Below are 14,254 nucleotides of genomic sequence, written 5' to 3' on the forward strand. Positions count from 1 at the left end.
CCAGGGCAGGTACAGCGTTGACTGTGATGCCAGGCTCCACTCCTGAGGCTCATCATCTGGGGGGCGCTTGCATCCTTTCCATGGTGCTCCCAGGAGGCAAAGCCAGGACCCTGCTGGTGGGGTTAGGCCCAGACCCTGGGGACGGTTCTACCTGGGAGCATCCCAGAGGGCCTCTTGGTGAGGGTGAGAGGGATGTGGAGACAGCTCTCTGGGTGACCCTCTGCGGGCTCCTGGTCTCAGTGACTCAGTCTCCCCATCTGCACACAGCAAGGGGTGGGTGGGATGACGGCAGCCTCCCCCAGCTGTGGTGAGGATTCAGTGAGGGCCAGTGGTGTCTGGCACACAATAACACACGAGAAGGTGCTCCGGAGTCCTCGGGCGTGAGGCTGGAGAGCTGGGCAGGGGTCTAGCAGTCCAGGTGAGGTGCTGGGCACTCACCTGGTGGGCGTCGGCCTCCCCAACCCACCTGCACAGGGACACCCCCTTCTCATTGGCAGCCTGGAGAGTTCTTCCTGCAGGCCTTTGCCTGTGCTGAGGTGCCCCCCAGCACCCAGCCCTGGGTAGGCCCCCTCCTGCAAGAGGGGGCCCTGGGAAGCCCCAGAGGGTGCTGGGGAGGGCATGCACAGGGTTGATGGGCTCCTGCTCCAACAGGCAGAAGGCAGAAGGCAGGCGCCTGGGCGGCAGGGCCCCGCCTCACCATGGTCTGTCGCCCTCCCCTCTTGCATTTCCCCTTCCTCCTGCTGCTTCCTCTCTCCTGCCCGGCCCTCCGCAGCCCCTTTGTTTGCCTGGGCGCGCTGGCCGGCCTGCGGTTATATTTAGGCGGCAGGTGTGGGAGCCACAAGCCCGGTGGCCAGCCGGGCACCGGCCATCCTGCCCACGTGATGCCCGGGCGCTATAAATAGCTCCCGGGCTGCGGGGCTGCCGAGCATCCCAGGGAGGCCGGTGCGCCCCACGCTCTGGGTCTCCGCCCCGGCCCCCCGCCTGGCCCCTCACCGATGGAGGCGGCGGGACGCCTGTGTGCGTGTGCGTGAGCGAGCCGGGGTGAGCTGGGGCGGGTGTGGGCCGGGCGTGCGGGGAGGACCTCAGCCTCAGCCCGGGGAGGGGACTGCACCCCTGGAACCAGCCCCCAGGCGCCTCGGGGCTCACGCAGCGAGGGACGTGGTGGCCCCCACCCAAGACCGCACACCAGCTGCCGGGTCCCAGCCCTGCCCACGGTGCTCCCACACCTGCTTTACCTCTCCTGGGACCTCAGGGAGCTGTAATCCTCGGCAGCTCCCCAGATCATGCAGGGGTCTGGGTCAGGAGGGGCTGGCCCTCTCTGAGCCCTGTGGGTTCAAACAGGCTATGACCAGGAATGCGGGCTACAGCCTCCCTGTATCTGGATTTCCCCCCTTACAAACTGGGGCTGAGTGTTGTCCTTGCCTCCTAGACTTGAGATTGAGGAAACCCAGACAGTCTGTCTGGTCAGGGCCCAGAGAAGGTCCTGCTGTCTGTCCCTGCCTGTTTACTGATCTGCAGACAGGGAGGACTATGGTCCCCTAACGGGGTCTCCAAAGGATGGCTGATCTGGACACAGCAGAGGGTTCAGTGCCTGCAGGTGGGAGGAGGCTGGCTGGGGTCCCAGGAGCGGGGTTATGGGGCCCTGGGCAGGAAGGCCAGAGGGGGCGCATCGCGTACAGTAGGGCTCTTGCCTCATGGTGGTGGGCCTGGGGGGTGGTTGCTGTGGCCAACTTGGGTCACCCCTGCTTAGGGGCCCTGGAGCCTCACTGGCGGGGTGTGGTTGGGAGGAAGGGCCCCTCTCTGCGGGCTGAGGCATCACTGCCTGTTCCCACCTAGGTGTGGTGGCCCAGACTCTGCACAGACAAGTGGGATGTGTGGCAAGACCCCAACCCACCTTGGCGCAGACCCCTGACCCCATTCTAGTCTAGATCGTGCTCCCTGTCCCCCAGCCAGTCTAACCCCTCACCCCTGCCGATAGGGGTCAGCTTCAGGCTCAAGGTGACAGTAGTGTGGTCCTTCCTGCCCAGAGCCTTCAGCACTGAGGACCCGTTCAGGGATACTGCGTAGCAGAGCTAGGCCCTCTGCTCTTGCCCATGGGGTCTCCCCCAGGTGCCCGGCCTCTGTGGGCGGCGAGGTGACCGGTCAGTCCTGCAGGGAGAGGTCTGTAGTCCTGTGGCTTCCTTGAGCCTTTTTCCCTCTTACTTTCTGGTAAACACACGCATGCACACACACGCTCGGGAGCACCCTGCTGCCCCAGGAGGGACAGGTGTTTGTGTGGTGTGCAGGGTGCCTGTGGCTGTCTCTTTCCTCACCTGCCCTCTGAGCTGAAGCTTGCTCTGGGATGGCTCAGGTTTAGGGCTGGCTGAACCAGGACAGGCTTCCTGCCCTCTGCCTTTCCCCCCTCCTGGGACACTCCCCATTCAGCCCTCCCAGGACCCTGGCACAGGACAGAGGGCGAGGTGTGTCTCCTGTGCCCTGAGCCCAGGAACCCCGGGGCCGCTGGTCCCTTCTTGCCCGGGGTCCCAGGCCTTGGGTGCTTCCTGCACCTCGGCTGAGACTCTGCGGGCTCTGCTTGCCTGGTGGACAGCTGGAGAAGGGGGTGCTGGGGCGGGGACAAAGGTAAGAGGTGGTGGGTTGGGGGACGGAGGGCCTGGCCGGGTGAGCAGATAAGAGTGCTGTGGGTGGCGTTGGGACCACATTCAGTGGCTGGAGGGGTCTGCTGACCACTGGGTCACAGCTGGAGGGACCACGGGGACATCTTCTATAACTTCTCATTGTGCAGGTGGGGAAACTGAGGCCATTGATTGCCCAAGGTCTCCCAGCCCATCTGTGGGGACGGGGGTGGGGGTGGGGCTGGGTGCGCCTGCTGGGGTCCCTGGCCCAGGAACTTTGGGGCCCAGAGAGGGAGAGACAGGTGTGGAGATGCTTGATGGCTGTCTCAGTGGCCCCGCAGCGTCCCTCCCTGGGGCCATCACAGTGTGACCCACTCCTGGCCCCCTGCACTGTCATGCCCTGGCATGCGCCTGGGGGCCGGCTGGTCCTCTGGCCGCTGTGGTCGGCCTCTGCTTCTCCGAGCTCCCCAAGGGCAGAGGCTTGTTTACTCCCGTGCCTGGCCAGCCCTGTGGGTGAGTGGTGGAGACAGCAGAGGGGTGGAGGCGGGCAGGAGCCAGAGAGTCTCACGGGGCACCCGTGAGACATGTTTAAGGTGGCTTACGGCCGTGAGCGGGGCTGCAGCCCCCTGTCCCCGCTGCACCCCAGCACTTTGGCAGCCGTGCCTGAGCCCCTCTCCCGGAGGACTGGCCGCCCCACAACAATCTGGGCTCCGGAATTCCGCAGAGGCCTGGAATTCCACAGAGCAGTGTGACTGTCCTTGGCTGGGGGTGGGTGTCCGCTGGTCACAGGCTGCAGAGGGGGGACCAGGCTCAGGCGGGCGGGGGCAGACCCCTGTTGCTACAGACTGCTGTGAAGTCTGCTCATTGGGGTGCAGCGCGCTCCTGGGGTGTGTGTCCCTGGAATCCCTCCCTCTGTCCTTTTTCCCTCCACATTGCTGGCCGTCAGGGCTCTCTGAGACCGCCCTGGTGGGAGCTCTTCTTCCTGTGCTCCCAGCTGGGGAAACTGAGGCCTGACGAGGGTCATTCACTCAGCACGGTCCTGTGGCAGGGCCCTAGGGAAGCATCTTCTGCGGCGTGGGGTGGGCAGACTCGCACCCCTCCCCGGAGGCAGGGGCTCCCAGTGACCCCTTGTCTGTTCATTTTCTTTCCGGTCCTCCCACAGACGTGGCCTGCTGCTGACCAGACCGGGATTTATGGGGAGGGCCTCGGGGGGCAGCTCTGAATACTGCCGGGCCCAACATCACTGCCACGCCTGCTGCTGAGGAGGCCCCCGTGCCTCTGGCCCTCACCATTGCCCTCGCCCGCCGATGGCCCCTGCTGTCCGGCCCCGGGCCGGCTCTGCCGCCTGAGCCCCCGGGCCCTCTCCAGGACTCGCAGTACCCCGATGGGGTAACGTGACAGAGACCCTGAGTGTCAGAGCCGCCCGCCACCACGGCCGCCGCCTTCCACCCCCACCCCCAACCCGAGGCTGCCCTGTGCGTTCGGTTCAAGTTCGGGTTTCGTCTGGTCCTTGAGGGTTTGGGGCCCGCCTTCGAGCGCAGGGGGTCGCTCGCCCATCCACCGATGCAGACAGCGCTGGGCAGAGCCCCGGCGGCAGACTCACTCTGGGCTGTGTGAGGTTTTCTTGGCCTGGCTTTGGTTGTCCTTATTTTTACTTTTGCCCCTCATCGTTACCCAGCTCCCCGAGGCGGGGGTGTGGGCCGCCGCTCTCGCCTGGGGGCCTTGTCTTTCCTTCTCTTTGTAAAGAGCTGGACCCCGCTGCTCAGCTCCCCCACCTCCCAGGTATTTGCGCAGTATCGGAGCGGGCGGGGTGGGTTGCCAAAGCGTTTTCTGTCTGTCGGACAAGCACAGGGATCTCGGTTGCCTCGGGGCGTGGGGGGCTGCTGGGGGCCCTCCCTGGGTGCAGCCCCTGCCTGGGCCTCGCCCCGTCTTCGGAGGAGCATGGCGCGGATGAACCGGCCCGCCCCCGTGGAGGTGAGCTACAAGAGCATGCGCTTCCTGATCACGCACAACCCCACCAATGCCACTCTCAGCACCTTCATCGAGGTGAGTGGGGCCCGGTGTCCGGCCTGCCTCCCGAGAGCTGGGGCGGGGCTGGGTTTGGGGCTGTCAAACCAAGTACTGCGCTTCGGAGCAAACCGTCGCCGGACGCCGGCGGGGGGAGCGCAGGCTGTCCTGTGGAGCTCCGTGTGAGGGTCAGCAGCCCCCGGGGCCCTGCAGGGTAGGACGGCCGGGCCAGGGGCTCCACACTAAGTAGACAGAGGCAGGCTCAGAGGTAGGAGCAGCGGGGATTGCCTCCTCGGACATGGCCTGCGGCCGGAGCGGCCTGGGCTGGCTGCCGGCCTCTGTGCAGAGGCTGAGCAGGAAGGGGGGTCCCACGGTGAGACGTGGCCGCTGCAGCAGTGGGGGCAGGCAGAAGTTCAGCTCCATGGCCAGCCCAGGCTGCAGGAAGCCCGCTGGCTCTCCGGGAGGCCTTGGGTGAGAACAGACGGGGCTGGAGGCTTGAGGGAGCAGGTGTCTGGGAAGAGAGGCTGGGTTAGAGTCTGTGCTGGCCACAAGGAGGAGTGGCCACCGTTGGTGTGACCAGATGTGTTTGCAGAGCCTGCAGCTCTCCACATGCCCTCCTGTAGGAGCCTGGGCTCTGCCGAGCTCCTTGCTGTTTGCAGAGCCTGCGGCTGCATGTAAGTCATTTGTGGTCTCAGACCCTCAGCCCTTCCCTCTGCAACGTGAGAGCAGCCCCATGGGTGCTCGTCGTGATTAAACAGGGACTTGGGCACGAGAGGACCTTGAACACTCTAGAGGGAGGCAGGGGGCACCCTGCCATCAGAGGCCGGGGCCCTGGACACTGTGTCAAGAGCCCTGCAGAGGAGGGCGGCCCCTCTTCACAACGGGGATCCTTGAGGTAATAGCAGGACCTGGGGAAAGACTCAGCTCAGCAGTCAGCCTGTGACTGGGCTCAGGGTCTGTGTGTTGCCGGGGTCAGGGGTCAGGTCTCAGAGTGTGACCAGGGTCAGGGCTCAGAGTGTGACCGGGGTCAGGGTTCAGAGTGTGACCAGGGTCAGGGCTCAGAGTGTGACCAGGTCAGGGCTCGGAGTGTGACCAGGTTCAGGGCTCAGCGTTTCACCGGACTCAGGGCTCAGAGTGTGATGGGGATCAGGGCTTAACATATGACCGGGGTCAGGGCTCAGAGTGTGGCTGGGGTCAGGACTCAGGGTGTGACCAGGGTCAAGGTGAGTCTGTGTTGAGGGTCAGGGCTCAGCCCTGGGCTGGGTGGCTTTCCCTTTCGCTGCGTGCACAGAGGACTTCTGAGGTGACCCCGCAGCCTCAGAACCCCACCCACTTTCCTGTGCACTGCATTCTCAGCATAGCGGCGTCCCGCCCTCATTGTGTCTGGTGTCCCCATCGCATGACGAGCAGGGTCCAGCTCACACTCCCAGAATAGCTGCTGGAGCAGGTGGGGTGGGAGCAGCCCCAGCACGGGCTCCTGTGGAGTGGACCCCCTGCTTAGAGGATAAATATAAACAGCCTGGCTGTGAACTGCCTGGACCTTTTCTCTGGTAGCCCGGGGCTTCTCCGCCGGTGTGCAGGGCCTGGCTCCCTCCCGTCACCATCTGAGCAGGTGCCTGTCCCTCGAGCTTCTGCAGGCCCTCGTGTGGGGTCCAGCTGTGCCCTCAGTGGGACCCGTCCATGAGACCCTGGCCAGGAGGGCAGCTCAGGCCACCGTGTCCTGCCCCTGCTTTGTCTGGAAGATGCTGGTGCCATGGGGGGGGGTCCTGAGCACCCAGGATGAGGGTAGGAATGTGCTGGAAGCCGGGCTCCTGGCGGGCTGGCCACACTGCAGTGAGAGCAGGTGGGGACAGCCTGCCCGGAAGCATCAGGAAGGCTCCTTCCCCCCATAGTGAGTCGTTGGGCCCGAAAGCCCGCCCCTGGTGGTTCTGCTTGGCGTCAGCCTTTCGGTTCCGCTGAGGGGGCGCGGCCCTGCGCCCTCAGCCCCAGCCCAGCCTGCCTTCGTCCTCCCTCCCCGCCAGGACCTGAAGAAGTACGGGGCCACCACTGTGGTGCGAGTGTGCGAGGTGACCTACGACAAGGCCCCTCTGGAGAAGGATGGCATCACAGTCGTGGTGAGGGCCTCGGGCACCGGTAGCACTGCTGCGGGGGAGGGAGGTGGGTGGTGTGGGTGGGCCTGGACTGGGAGTGTGCAGCCCCTTGCTGGGAGCCACCTGCACACCCCTCCCCCCACCCCTGGGTGTTGGTGCCCGGGCCACGTGATGCCGGGGCCCGTGTCTAGAGTGGCTGAGCTTTGAGCTCGTCCCTGCCAGTGGGGCCCGGGAGGCGGGCGCACGTGCTGATGCGCAGCCTCGGCTCCCGAAGCCAGGTCCCCCCAGTGCCGGGGCCACCGCCGCTCACCGCACGACAGCCCCAGCGGGGCTCTGCCAGGGCGAACCTGAGGCTCAGGTCAGTCGCTGTCTGAGGCCACGGCCGGACGGTGCCAGAGCCGCAGAGCCTGGGGAGCGGACTTTCATGGTAGCAGCCCCCCGCCCCCCAACCTGGTGGCTGCAGCTGTGACCTCCACGGCCCTCGCTGCGCAAGCGTCCTGGGCAGTGTGGAAGAACGGTGCCCAGTGACTCCTGGCCAGCTCCTCGGGGCCGGGGCTGTCGGGGGGCTCCTGTGTGTCTTGCTGCCTGCTGTTTGGGGCGTGTCAGTGGGCAGTGCTCTGGGGGGTGGGGAGGGCAGGCGCACCTGGGCTGTCCCCCCGGGAAGCTCTCTGCGAGGCTGTGGGGAAGGGAGCCTGGGAGCTGTTTCCTTGGTCCCCTGGCCCTGGGGACCCGAGAGCAGGCACAGGAGGGGGTGGCCCTGCTGCCACCTGCCTGTGGGACAGGCCACATGGCTGTGGCACCTCCCCTAGCAGGGGGCTGCCCAAGGCTCGGAGTGGGGGTGGGGGCAGCGGGAGTCCAGTGGCCCCACCCAGAAGATCCCTTAGTTACTAGCTTTCACTCGGAGACCCGCCTCCCTGTCAGTCTTGCTGGGCCCGTGTGGACTCTGGCTGGGAGCAGTTCCCCTCTGCCCTGCCTGAGTCTCCTTCACCGGGACTTAGCATCTCGGTCCTCGGGGCAGTGACCGGGGCTGGGCTTACCCTGAAGGCTCGCCTCGCCTCTTCCAGAGTGCTTGGGGAGGTGGGCGGCACAGCCAAGTTTTCAAAACCGAATGAATCCCCGAGTGTCTGGAGAGGTCCCAGCTGTAACTGTCTGGAATCCACTGCTCAGAACAATGGGGCTCACCCTAGTGCCTTCCTTCACTCCTTCCCGGTCGGTAACCGGGCTGGGCCTGCTTTGTGCGGCTGGGCTGGGGGCTGGGGACAGGAAGAGGCACATGTCGGCCATGCTTGCAGCCCAGACTCCTTGGGCCTGCTGACCCAGAAACACTCAGGTTGGTAAGGGTCAGGCTGTGACCCTGGAGTCACAGCGCGGGCTGGCCGGGAGGGGACGTAGGGCTCACTGTGCTCAGGAAAGAAGAGGGCAGGGTGTTCTGGAGGGCTTCCTGGAGAAGGGGACAGTGGATGTAAGCAGAAGAGGATGAGGAGCCTCGAAGTGGGGACTGCATGCCTGGCCAGCTCTCTGCCCTCCGGGGCCTGCTGTCCCTCACCCTCGTGGGATCCCTCTGTGTGCTTCTCAGAATGCCGACCTTGTCCCGGCCGGGGGCTGACCGGCCCGGGCCCCCCAGTCTCATGGGCTTCTGCCCTCCACAGGACTGGCCGTTCGACGACGGGGCGCCCCCACCTGGGAAAGTGGTGGAGGACTGGCTGAGCCTGCTGAAGGCCAAGTTCTGTGATGACCCTGGCAGCTGTGTGGCCGTTCACTGTGTGGCCGGCCTGGGACGGTGAGCTGGGGGGCCGGGGCTGGCCGGACCTCAGGATCCTGTGGTCCGCCACGCTCTTGTACGTGGGTGCTGGGCCCCCGTCACGTGACCACAGGGAAGCAGTCCTTCCCCAAGGGTGACCCCACTCCCTGTTGCTGGGATGCAACGTGGCCCCTGTACTCAAGCTGGGAGGAGCTGCCAGCCCGCCCCCCAGACACAAAGACTCCCTGCAGCCAGGTGTGACCGAGTGACCCGGGCAGTGCACCCCCAGTTTCAGGCCAGACACTGGCAAGCGAGGTTGATGGCCAGACACACCCCCAGCAGCTGCCCTCCCTCTGACTCTCCAGCGTGCTTGTAGCCGGGGAGCCTGAGGCACAGAGAGGGTGCCTGGCCCACCTGGGGCCACGCAGCAGGTGGTCGGGTTCAGCTGCCACCTGTGCCCTCCGTGGGGGAGGGGGCTGCACTGGGGGAGCCTGGGCAGCTTTTTGGTGGGTGTGAGGGTGAAGGCGTCACCCTGTGCCTTCAGTGACGGCCCATCAGGGGAAGGGGCAGGGGTGCCGAGGCTTGGTGACCCAGCCCTGCGTCTGCCCCCAGGGCCCCGGTCCTCGTGGCACTGGCTCTCATCGAGAGCGGGATGAAGTATGAAGATGCCATCCAGTTCATCCGACAGTGAGTGGCCGGCGAGGGTGGGGGCGGAGGGCAGTTGGTGCGCGCTTGAGGGTCTGGGTTTAGGGGGCCCTTATTCTGCACCTCCCCCATCGGGCCCAGCGTCTTGCCAGTGGGCACTCCTGACCCCTGGCCACAGGGTGACCTCAGAGATGTCCCCAGTCCCGTGCAGCCTCACGCTGGGGTACCAACACACTCATGCGGGCCCCGTAGCCAGGCCGTCTGCCTGGGTGAGGACTGGTGCCTGTGTGTGGCTCCTGGTGCCGGGAGGTGTGGGTGAGGAGGGGCTCCCAGCTCCGTGGCTGGGGTGAGCACAGGCTGCAGGGCCGGGCAGGTCCAGACCCCAGCAGCGAGCACAGCTCAGGCTGGCCCCTCACTTGGATGACCCTTGGACGCGGTGAAGTGGGGGCTCCGCTCGGGGACCCCGGGGCCCTTGGTGGGCAGCCCTCCTCCAGTGTTGCCAGTCTCGGGGCCGGAGGCCCTCTGGAAGCCTTGCCTGGCAGACATGTGTCCCTTCTACTCTCACTTCATTGGCCAGAGCAAGTCCAGGCTACGCCTCAGGTCCTGGGTGGGTGGGGACGGATGACGTCCTGAAGGGCATCCTGTCACCTGTCACCTGAGGACCTCCCTACCTCCCTCCCTCCTGGGCTGCAGAGATGCCCAGGCTCTACCCTGTGGCCCCGTAGGAGCCCGTGGCCTGGGGGTGGGGTGGCACCCGGGTAAACCAGGGGGCCTTGGGAGGGTGAGCGCTGTGGGGGGTACCTGGAGGAGGTGATAGCAAGGGGTATTGAGGACCAGCGGCCGTGACAGCAGGTAGGGGAAGGGTGATGCCCACAGGGGAATAGGCTGGGCGGGTGCTGCACCGTCCTGCCTGACCCCACCCCTGTCCCGTCTCCCCAGGAAGCGGCGTGGAGCCATCAACAGCAAGCAGCTCACCTACCTGGAGAAGTACCGGCCCAAGCAGAGACTGCGGTTCAAGGAGCCGCACGCGCACAAGACCAAGTGCTGCGTCATGTAGCCCAGGGGCTCCGAGAAGGGACCCCGTGCCCCGCTGCCGCCGGCTCGCCTTCTCTCCCGGACCCTCGGCACCCCTGTCCACCGGGTCCAGCTCGCCCTGTGTGCCCTGTGCCGGCTCCTTCCTCCGTTTCTCCCCGTGTGTCTCCGTGTGCCCGAGTCCGCCGCTCTGGGGACCGCGCTTCCCTTCGTCCCCACAGCCCTGTCTCTCTGAGGCTTAGTTGGGGCCCTCTTGCCCCTGCCCACCCACAGGGTCCCCCGGGCAGCTTTCCTCTCAGGCTCATTTGTCAGGGAGCAGGTGTATTTTTTAGCCACTGGGCCTGACCCTTCCTCCACGGCCTCTCACCCTGACCTGTTCTTGGCACTTTCAATTATTGGGTCTGGAGACCGTCAGATGTCCTGGACACTCGAAGGCAATAAAACAGGACCCCGTGGCTGTGTGTGTCTGGAGAGCGGGGTGCAGGGCCGGGTGGGGTGGACGGGGGGCGGGGGAGGGCCCCGGCTTGGGAGACTGGGTGGAGACCAGGGAGGCCGTCTGGCTGGCTGCGCTGGGGCTCCCCCTGGCGTCCATGCTGGGTCCCCGCACTCCCTGGATTAGGGGCAGGGGACATCCCTGATGTGGCAGAGCTGGCACCACTCCCATGTGACCTGCGCAGGCCCAGGTGACTTGCTATTTTTTTGGGGGGGGGGACTGGGGCATCAGAAGGCAAGGCCGGGTCACCAGTGTTGCCCCTCTGCAGGACAGGCTGGGGCTCCCTTGGGAATTCTTTAGGGTCTTGTGTCTAGTGGGGTGGCTGCTCAGTCCTGCCACCACCAGATGTCCTCATTTCAGCCTTAGAGGCCCAGAGGAGGGTGCAGATGGCGGTGGCCGGCCCGGCTCCGATGGAGGGACACACCATCCCGCTGGCCCAGGGAAGGGAGGGGAGGCCAGAGGGTGACCCCAGGGCCTATGGGGTGAGTGAGTCTGAGGGTGCAAGAGGGCCGCCAGGCCTGCCTGGGGGCATGCACGGCCGTGCTCACGTGCCTCCACATGCAGGTCTCCCAGGGTGGGGGCCGGCTCTTCCCTGTGCGGGGGCACAGCCGGGAGGAGGGGGCCCAGGGCTGGCCTGGCTGGCATGTGGAAAGGCTGAGGGTGGTCTGTGCCAGAGCCCCTGCCCCCAGGCACTGTGACCCAGCGGTGGACACCACCCTGGCATTCCTCCCCGTCCCTGGGACACAGTGCCTGTCTTAGGAGTCACAGCTCCGGGCCTGGCATCCCCACCTCCCACCTGCATCTCCATGGCCTGAGCCTCCCTCCCTCTGCCTGCACCTACACACACTCTGGGAAAGGTCTGTGGGGAAGGGCTCCCCTAGCCACCTGGTTGTCACCCCTTCTGTTTTTCCCAGGGGAGGAGGCGTGCCCAGGAAGGGCAGGGGCTGGGCCTCGGCACAGAGTCGTGTGCTTGGAGGCAGGTGCCCTTGGCTGGGCCCATTCTGCTAGTACTTGCACGTACGGCCCTGGGGGGGTGGCGCCTGTGTGAGCCGCCCCTTCCTCGGGGCCCTGGGGGTTGGCCAACGGGGACACAGGCCCGTCCCTCTGTCTCCCGGGCTGCTGCAGCGGGCCGGGCCGTGAGCTGTTACCACTGGTACCATTAATGGGGTGCCCTCCATGTGCCCGGCTCCATAGAGCCCAGCTGCCCTGCTAGGTAGGAGTTGGGCCCCTCTGCGATTCCAGATGCAAGGCTTATCTGTCACGTCACTGTCGGCTCCGGGAACCCACTGGGTCCAGGCCCACCAGCTCCAAGCTTTCACTGAACCAGACTTCCCAGAGCAGAATGTGGAGGAGGCCTGCCTACCCACCACCCAGCAGGGGCCAGAGGATGATGCCCCCCTTTTAGGGGTCCTTTTAGGGACCACAGCCACCAGGCTGGACCAAGGGGACCCTGTTAACCCACTCCTTGGTTCTGAAGGAGCACACCCCCCCATGCCCCAGCCAGGGGGTTGGAGTACCATGGAGGTCAGTGCTCAGGATGGGAGTCGGGAAAAGGCACCCCCCAAAGTCCTCGGGTGGCTCTATTCAGAGATGGACAGATGGATAAGAAGGGGCCTGCAGATCCTGGCCCTCTCTGGGCTCCCAGGGGGAGAGGGGGCCCCCAGCTCGATCAAATGAAACCCATCTGAGAAGCAAATTCGTGCTCCATGAAGGTTGCTGTATTTTTTCAACCCACCATTCAAGTGGCGGGCCTCCCCTGGGCCAGCCCTGTTCAGCTGCCTCCCTGCCCCAAGGGGCTTACAGACTCTGGGGGGTGGGGTGGGTGAAAGCCTGGAGTGTGCCTGGTGCAAGGGAGGGGTGGTTCAGGCCCCGGGGCTGAGGACGGGTTGGGGTGGGGGCTCCCTCTGGTGGGGCTCGTCCTCAGAGGAGGGGGCAGTGTGGAGTCCCCCAGGTGGGAGAGAGTGGGGAAGGTGCTGCAGGTGGAAAGAGCTTCCTGAGCAAAGGTGTGGAGGGGTCAGTGTGGGTCCCTGCCAGGGAGGGACCTCCTCTGGACTCAGCCCTGGGAGGGCTCTCAGGAGGAAGGCCTTACTACCCATTTTACAGATGGAGTAGCTGAGGCAGAGCGGACAGAGACCGTTGCCTCAGGCCACATAGCTCATGCAGGCCCCGCCGGGAAGGTCTGGCTCCCACCCAGGCTGGGTCTGCTGTGAACAGAGCCCACGAGGATAGGGGTCAGGGTGGAGGGAGACCTGGAGTCCCCTGGAGGGAGGCCCGCCAAGGGACCGTTTCCCTACTGCCAGCCCCTTGGTGACTCTAGAGCTCCAAGCGAGAGACAAACTGAAGACTCAGGTGTGGGGGGAGTCCTGGTGAATGGCTCCATCCCCCTGTGGCTGCCCTTGGAGGGCCTTCTCGGCGCTCAGGACGCCGGCGGGCCATGGCGTGGGCTCTGGTCAGGTGGAGTCCCCCTGACCTCCACAGCTGTCATTTGCGGGACCTTGCCCAGACTTCACAGTTTGTCTCTGGGAGACCTGGTCTGTCCCCTGTCCCCTAGGCCTGCCAGTGTCCCCTGGGCTTGCCTCGTCTTCTGGGGGCCATGAGGTGGTGGGCAGGGAGCAGACAGGTGTGACGCTTCTTTGTTGAATCTAGATCTTTCTTTCAAATGGAAAACTGTTATGCAACCCAGCTCTGTGTGGACAGGGCGGGGCTGACCGATTCGGGGGGGGGGGGCCCACAGGAGAGGAAGAGGAGGGTGAGGGAGGATGGCTGGAGGTCACTGCGGTCTGGCTGCCACCTTCTGAAGGAAGGAGAACTGTCTGGTGGCAAATTCCCGGATGCTGGGCTCTGGGTCTTTTTTGAGATCTTCAAAAGCTCCAGGGGAGGAGACACAAGTCAGAGGTGACCCGGGGTCCCGTCTGCCCACAGCCCCATCCTGGTGGAGGGAGCCTGGGGTCTGGGCCCCTCCTTCCAGCGGGGGTGGGGGCAGCAGCGGGACGTCACCAGACTCCACCTCCTCTGCCTCCCAGGCCCGGGGTGCTGCCCTCCCCAACCCCACCTCTTCCTTGGGAGCCTCAGGTGGCGTGAGTGGGTGTGAGCCCCCATCTCACACTCGAGGGGGGGGGGGACGTGGGGTTGCTTACTGGAGAACAGCAGGTTTGTGTCTACACTGTTCACCATCTGGCACACGGCCTGGGGCTGGTAGCAGAGGGTGTGACCTGTGTGAGAGATGGAGGCGCCGGCCGGTGGCGGGGGCTTGCTGGCGGGTGGGGGCTCAGACCCTCTCCTGCCCGTCGGGGCCCCTCGCCCCCACCCCTCCTCTCTGCCCTCCGTTGCGGCGGCCTGGCAGCTGAGGGGCAGGGCGCGGGGGCAGGGCCGGCCGGAGGGTCCTGAGCCCGGCCGCCCGCTCACCTATGAAGAGCGCCGCCCAGGTCTTGACGTGCTGGTGGCGGCTGTGCAGGGAGCGGAGGGCCTGCGCCAAGTGGATGCCGAACTCCTCCTGGCTGTGCGTCATCTGGCCGGAGGACAGCGCGCCACGCTGGCTGGACCGCGGCCCCGCCCCGGCCCCGCCCCCGAGGCCCCGGCCCCGCCCCCGAGGCCCCGGCCCCGCCCCCGAGGCCCCCGCCCCGCCCCGCCCCCG

The 14,254-nt window shown here is 65.9% G+C and overlaps 2 protein-coding genes across 4 annotated transcripts in view; one reads left to right on the top strand and one right to left on the bottom strand.

Moving 5' to 3' along the window:
* The first annotated feature begins 896 nt into the window (after positions 1-896).
* PTP4A3 (protein tyrosine phosphatase 4A3) lies at positions 897-10,584 on the top strand. 3 transcript variants are annotated; one of them, XM_035012021.1, is made up of 6 exons: positions 897-1,041; positions 3,775-4,658; positions 6,641-6,733; positions 8,359-8,489; positions 9,063-9,137; positions 10,035-10,584. In XM_035012021.1, the coding sequence occupies exons 2-6, from the start codon at positions 4,554-4,556 to the stop codon at positions 10,150-10,152; spliced, it is 522 nt and encodes a 173-aa protein (XP_034867912.1). In that variant the 5' UTR covers positions 897-1,041; positions 3,775-4,553; the 3' UTR covers positions 10,153-10,584. The 3 variants fall into 3 exon arrangements, with proteins under 3 accessions (XP_034867912.1, XP_034867913.1, XP_034867914.1); XM_035012022.1 differs by having other exon boundaries at positions 897-1,023; XM_035012023.1 differs by having other exon boundaries at positions 897-1,017.
* Positions 10,585-13,349: 2,765 nt separating this feature from the next.
* The window catches only part of LOC118015431 (maestro heat-like repeat family member 5), a 71,703-nt gene continuing 70,798 nt past the window's right edge, over positions 13,350-14,254 (bottom strand). The window contains exons 29-31 of the mRNA XM_035012274.1: positions 14,026-14,128; positions 13,758-13,832; positions 13,350-13,488 (exon numbers count right to left, since the gene is read on the bottom strand). Of these exons, the coding sequence (XP_034868165.1) occupies positions 13,391-13,488; positions 13,758-13,832; positions 14,026-14,128 (276 nt within the window). The 3' untranslated portion in view covers positions 13,350-13,390. The remainder of the gene's footprint in view (positions 13,489-13,757; positions 13,833-14,025; positions 14,129-14,254) is intronic.

Source organism: Mirounga leonina, unplaced genomic scaffold, assembly GCF_011800145.1.
Source record: "Mirounga leonina isolate KUSES-001 unplaced genomic scaffold, KU_Mleo_1.0 Mir_165, whole genome shotgun sequence".
NCBI lineage: Eukaryota > Metazoa > Chordata > Mammalia > Carnivora > Phocidae > Mirounga > Mirounga leonina.

What these genes read in the sequence shown, in the direction of transcription:
- PTP4A3 (XM_035012021.1), top strand. Translation starts at nt 4,554, where the DNA reads ATGGCGCGGATGAACCGGCCCGCCCCCGTGGAGGTGAGCTACAAGAGC. An exon ending in AGGATGGCATCACAGTCGTG is followed by an intron (nt 6,734 to 8,358) that starts GTGAGGGCCTCG and finishes TGCCCTCCACAG; the next exon opens with GACTGGCCGTTCGACGACGG. An exon ending in GCCATCCAGTTCATCCGACA is followed by an intron (nt 9,138 to 10,034) that starts GTGAGTGGCCGG and finishes CCGTCTCCCCAG; the next exon opens with GAAGCGGCGTGGAGCCATCA.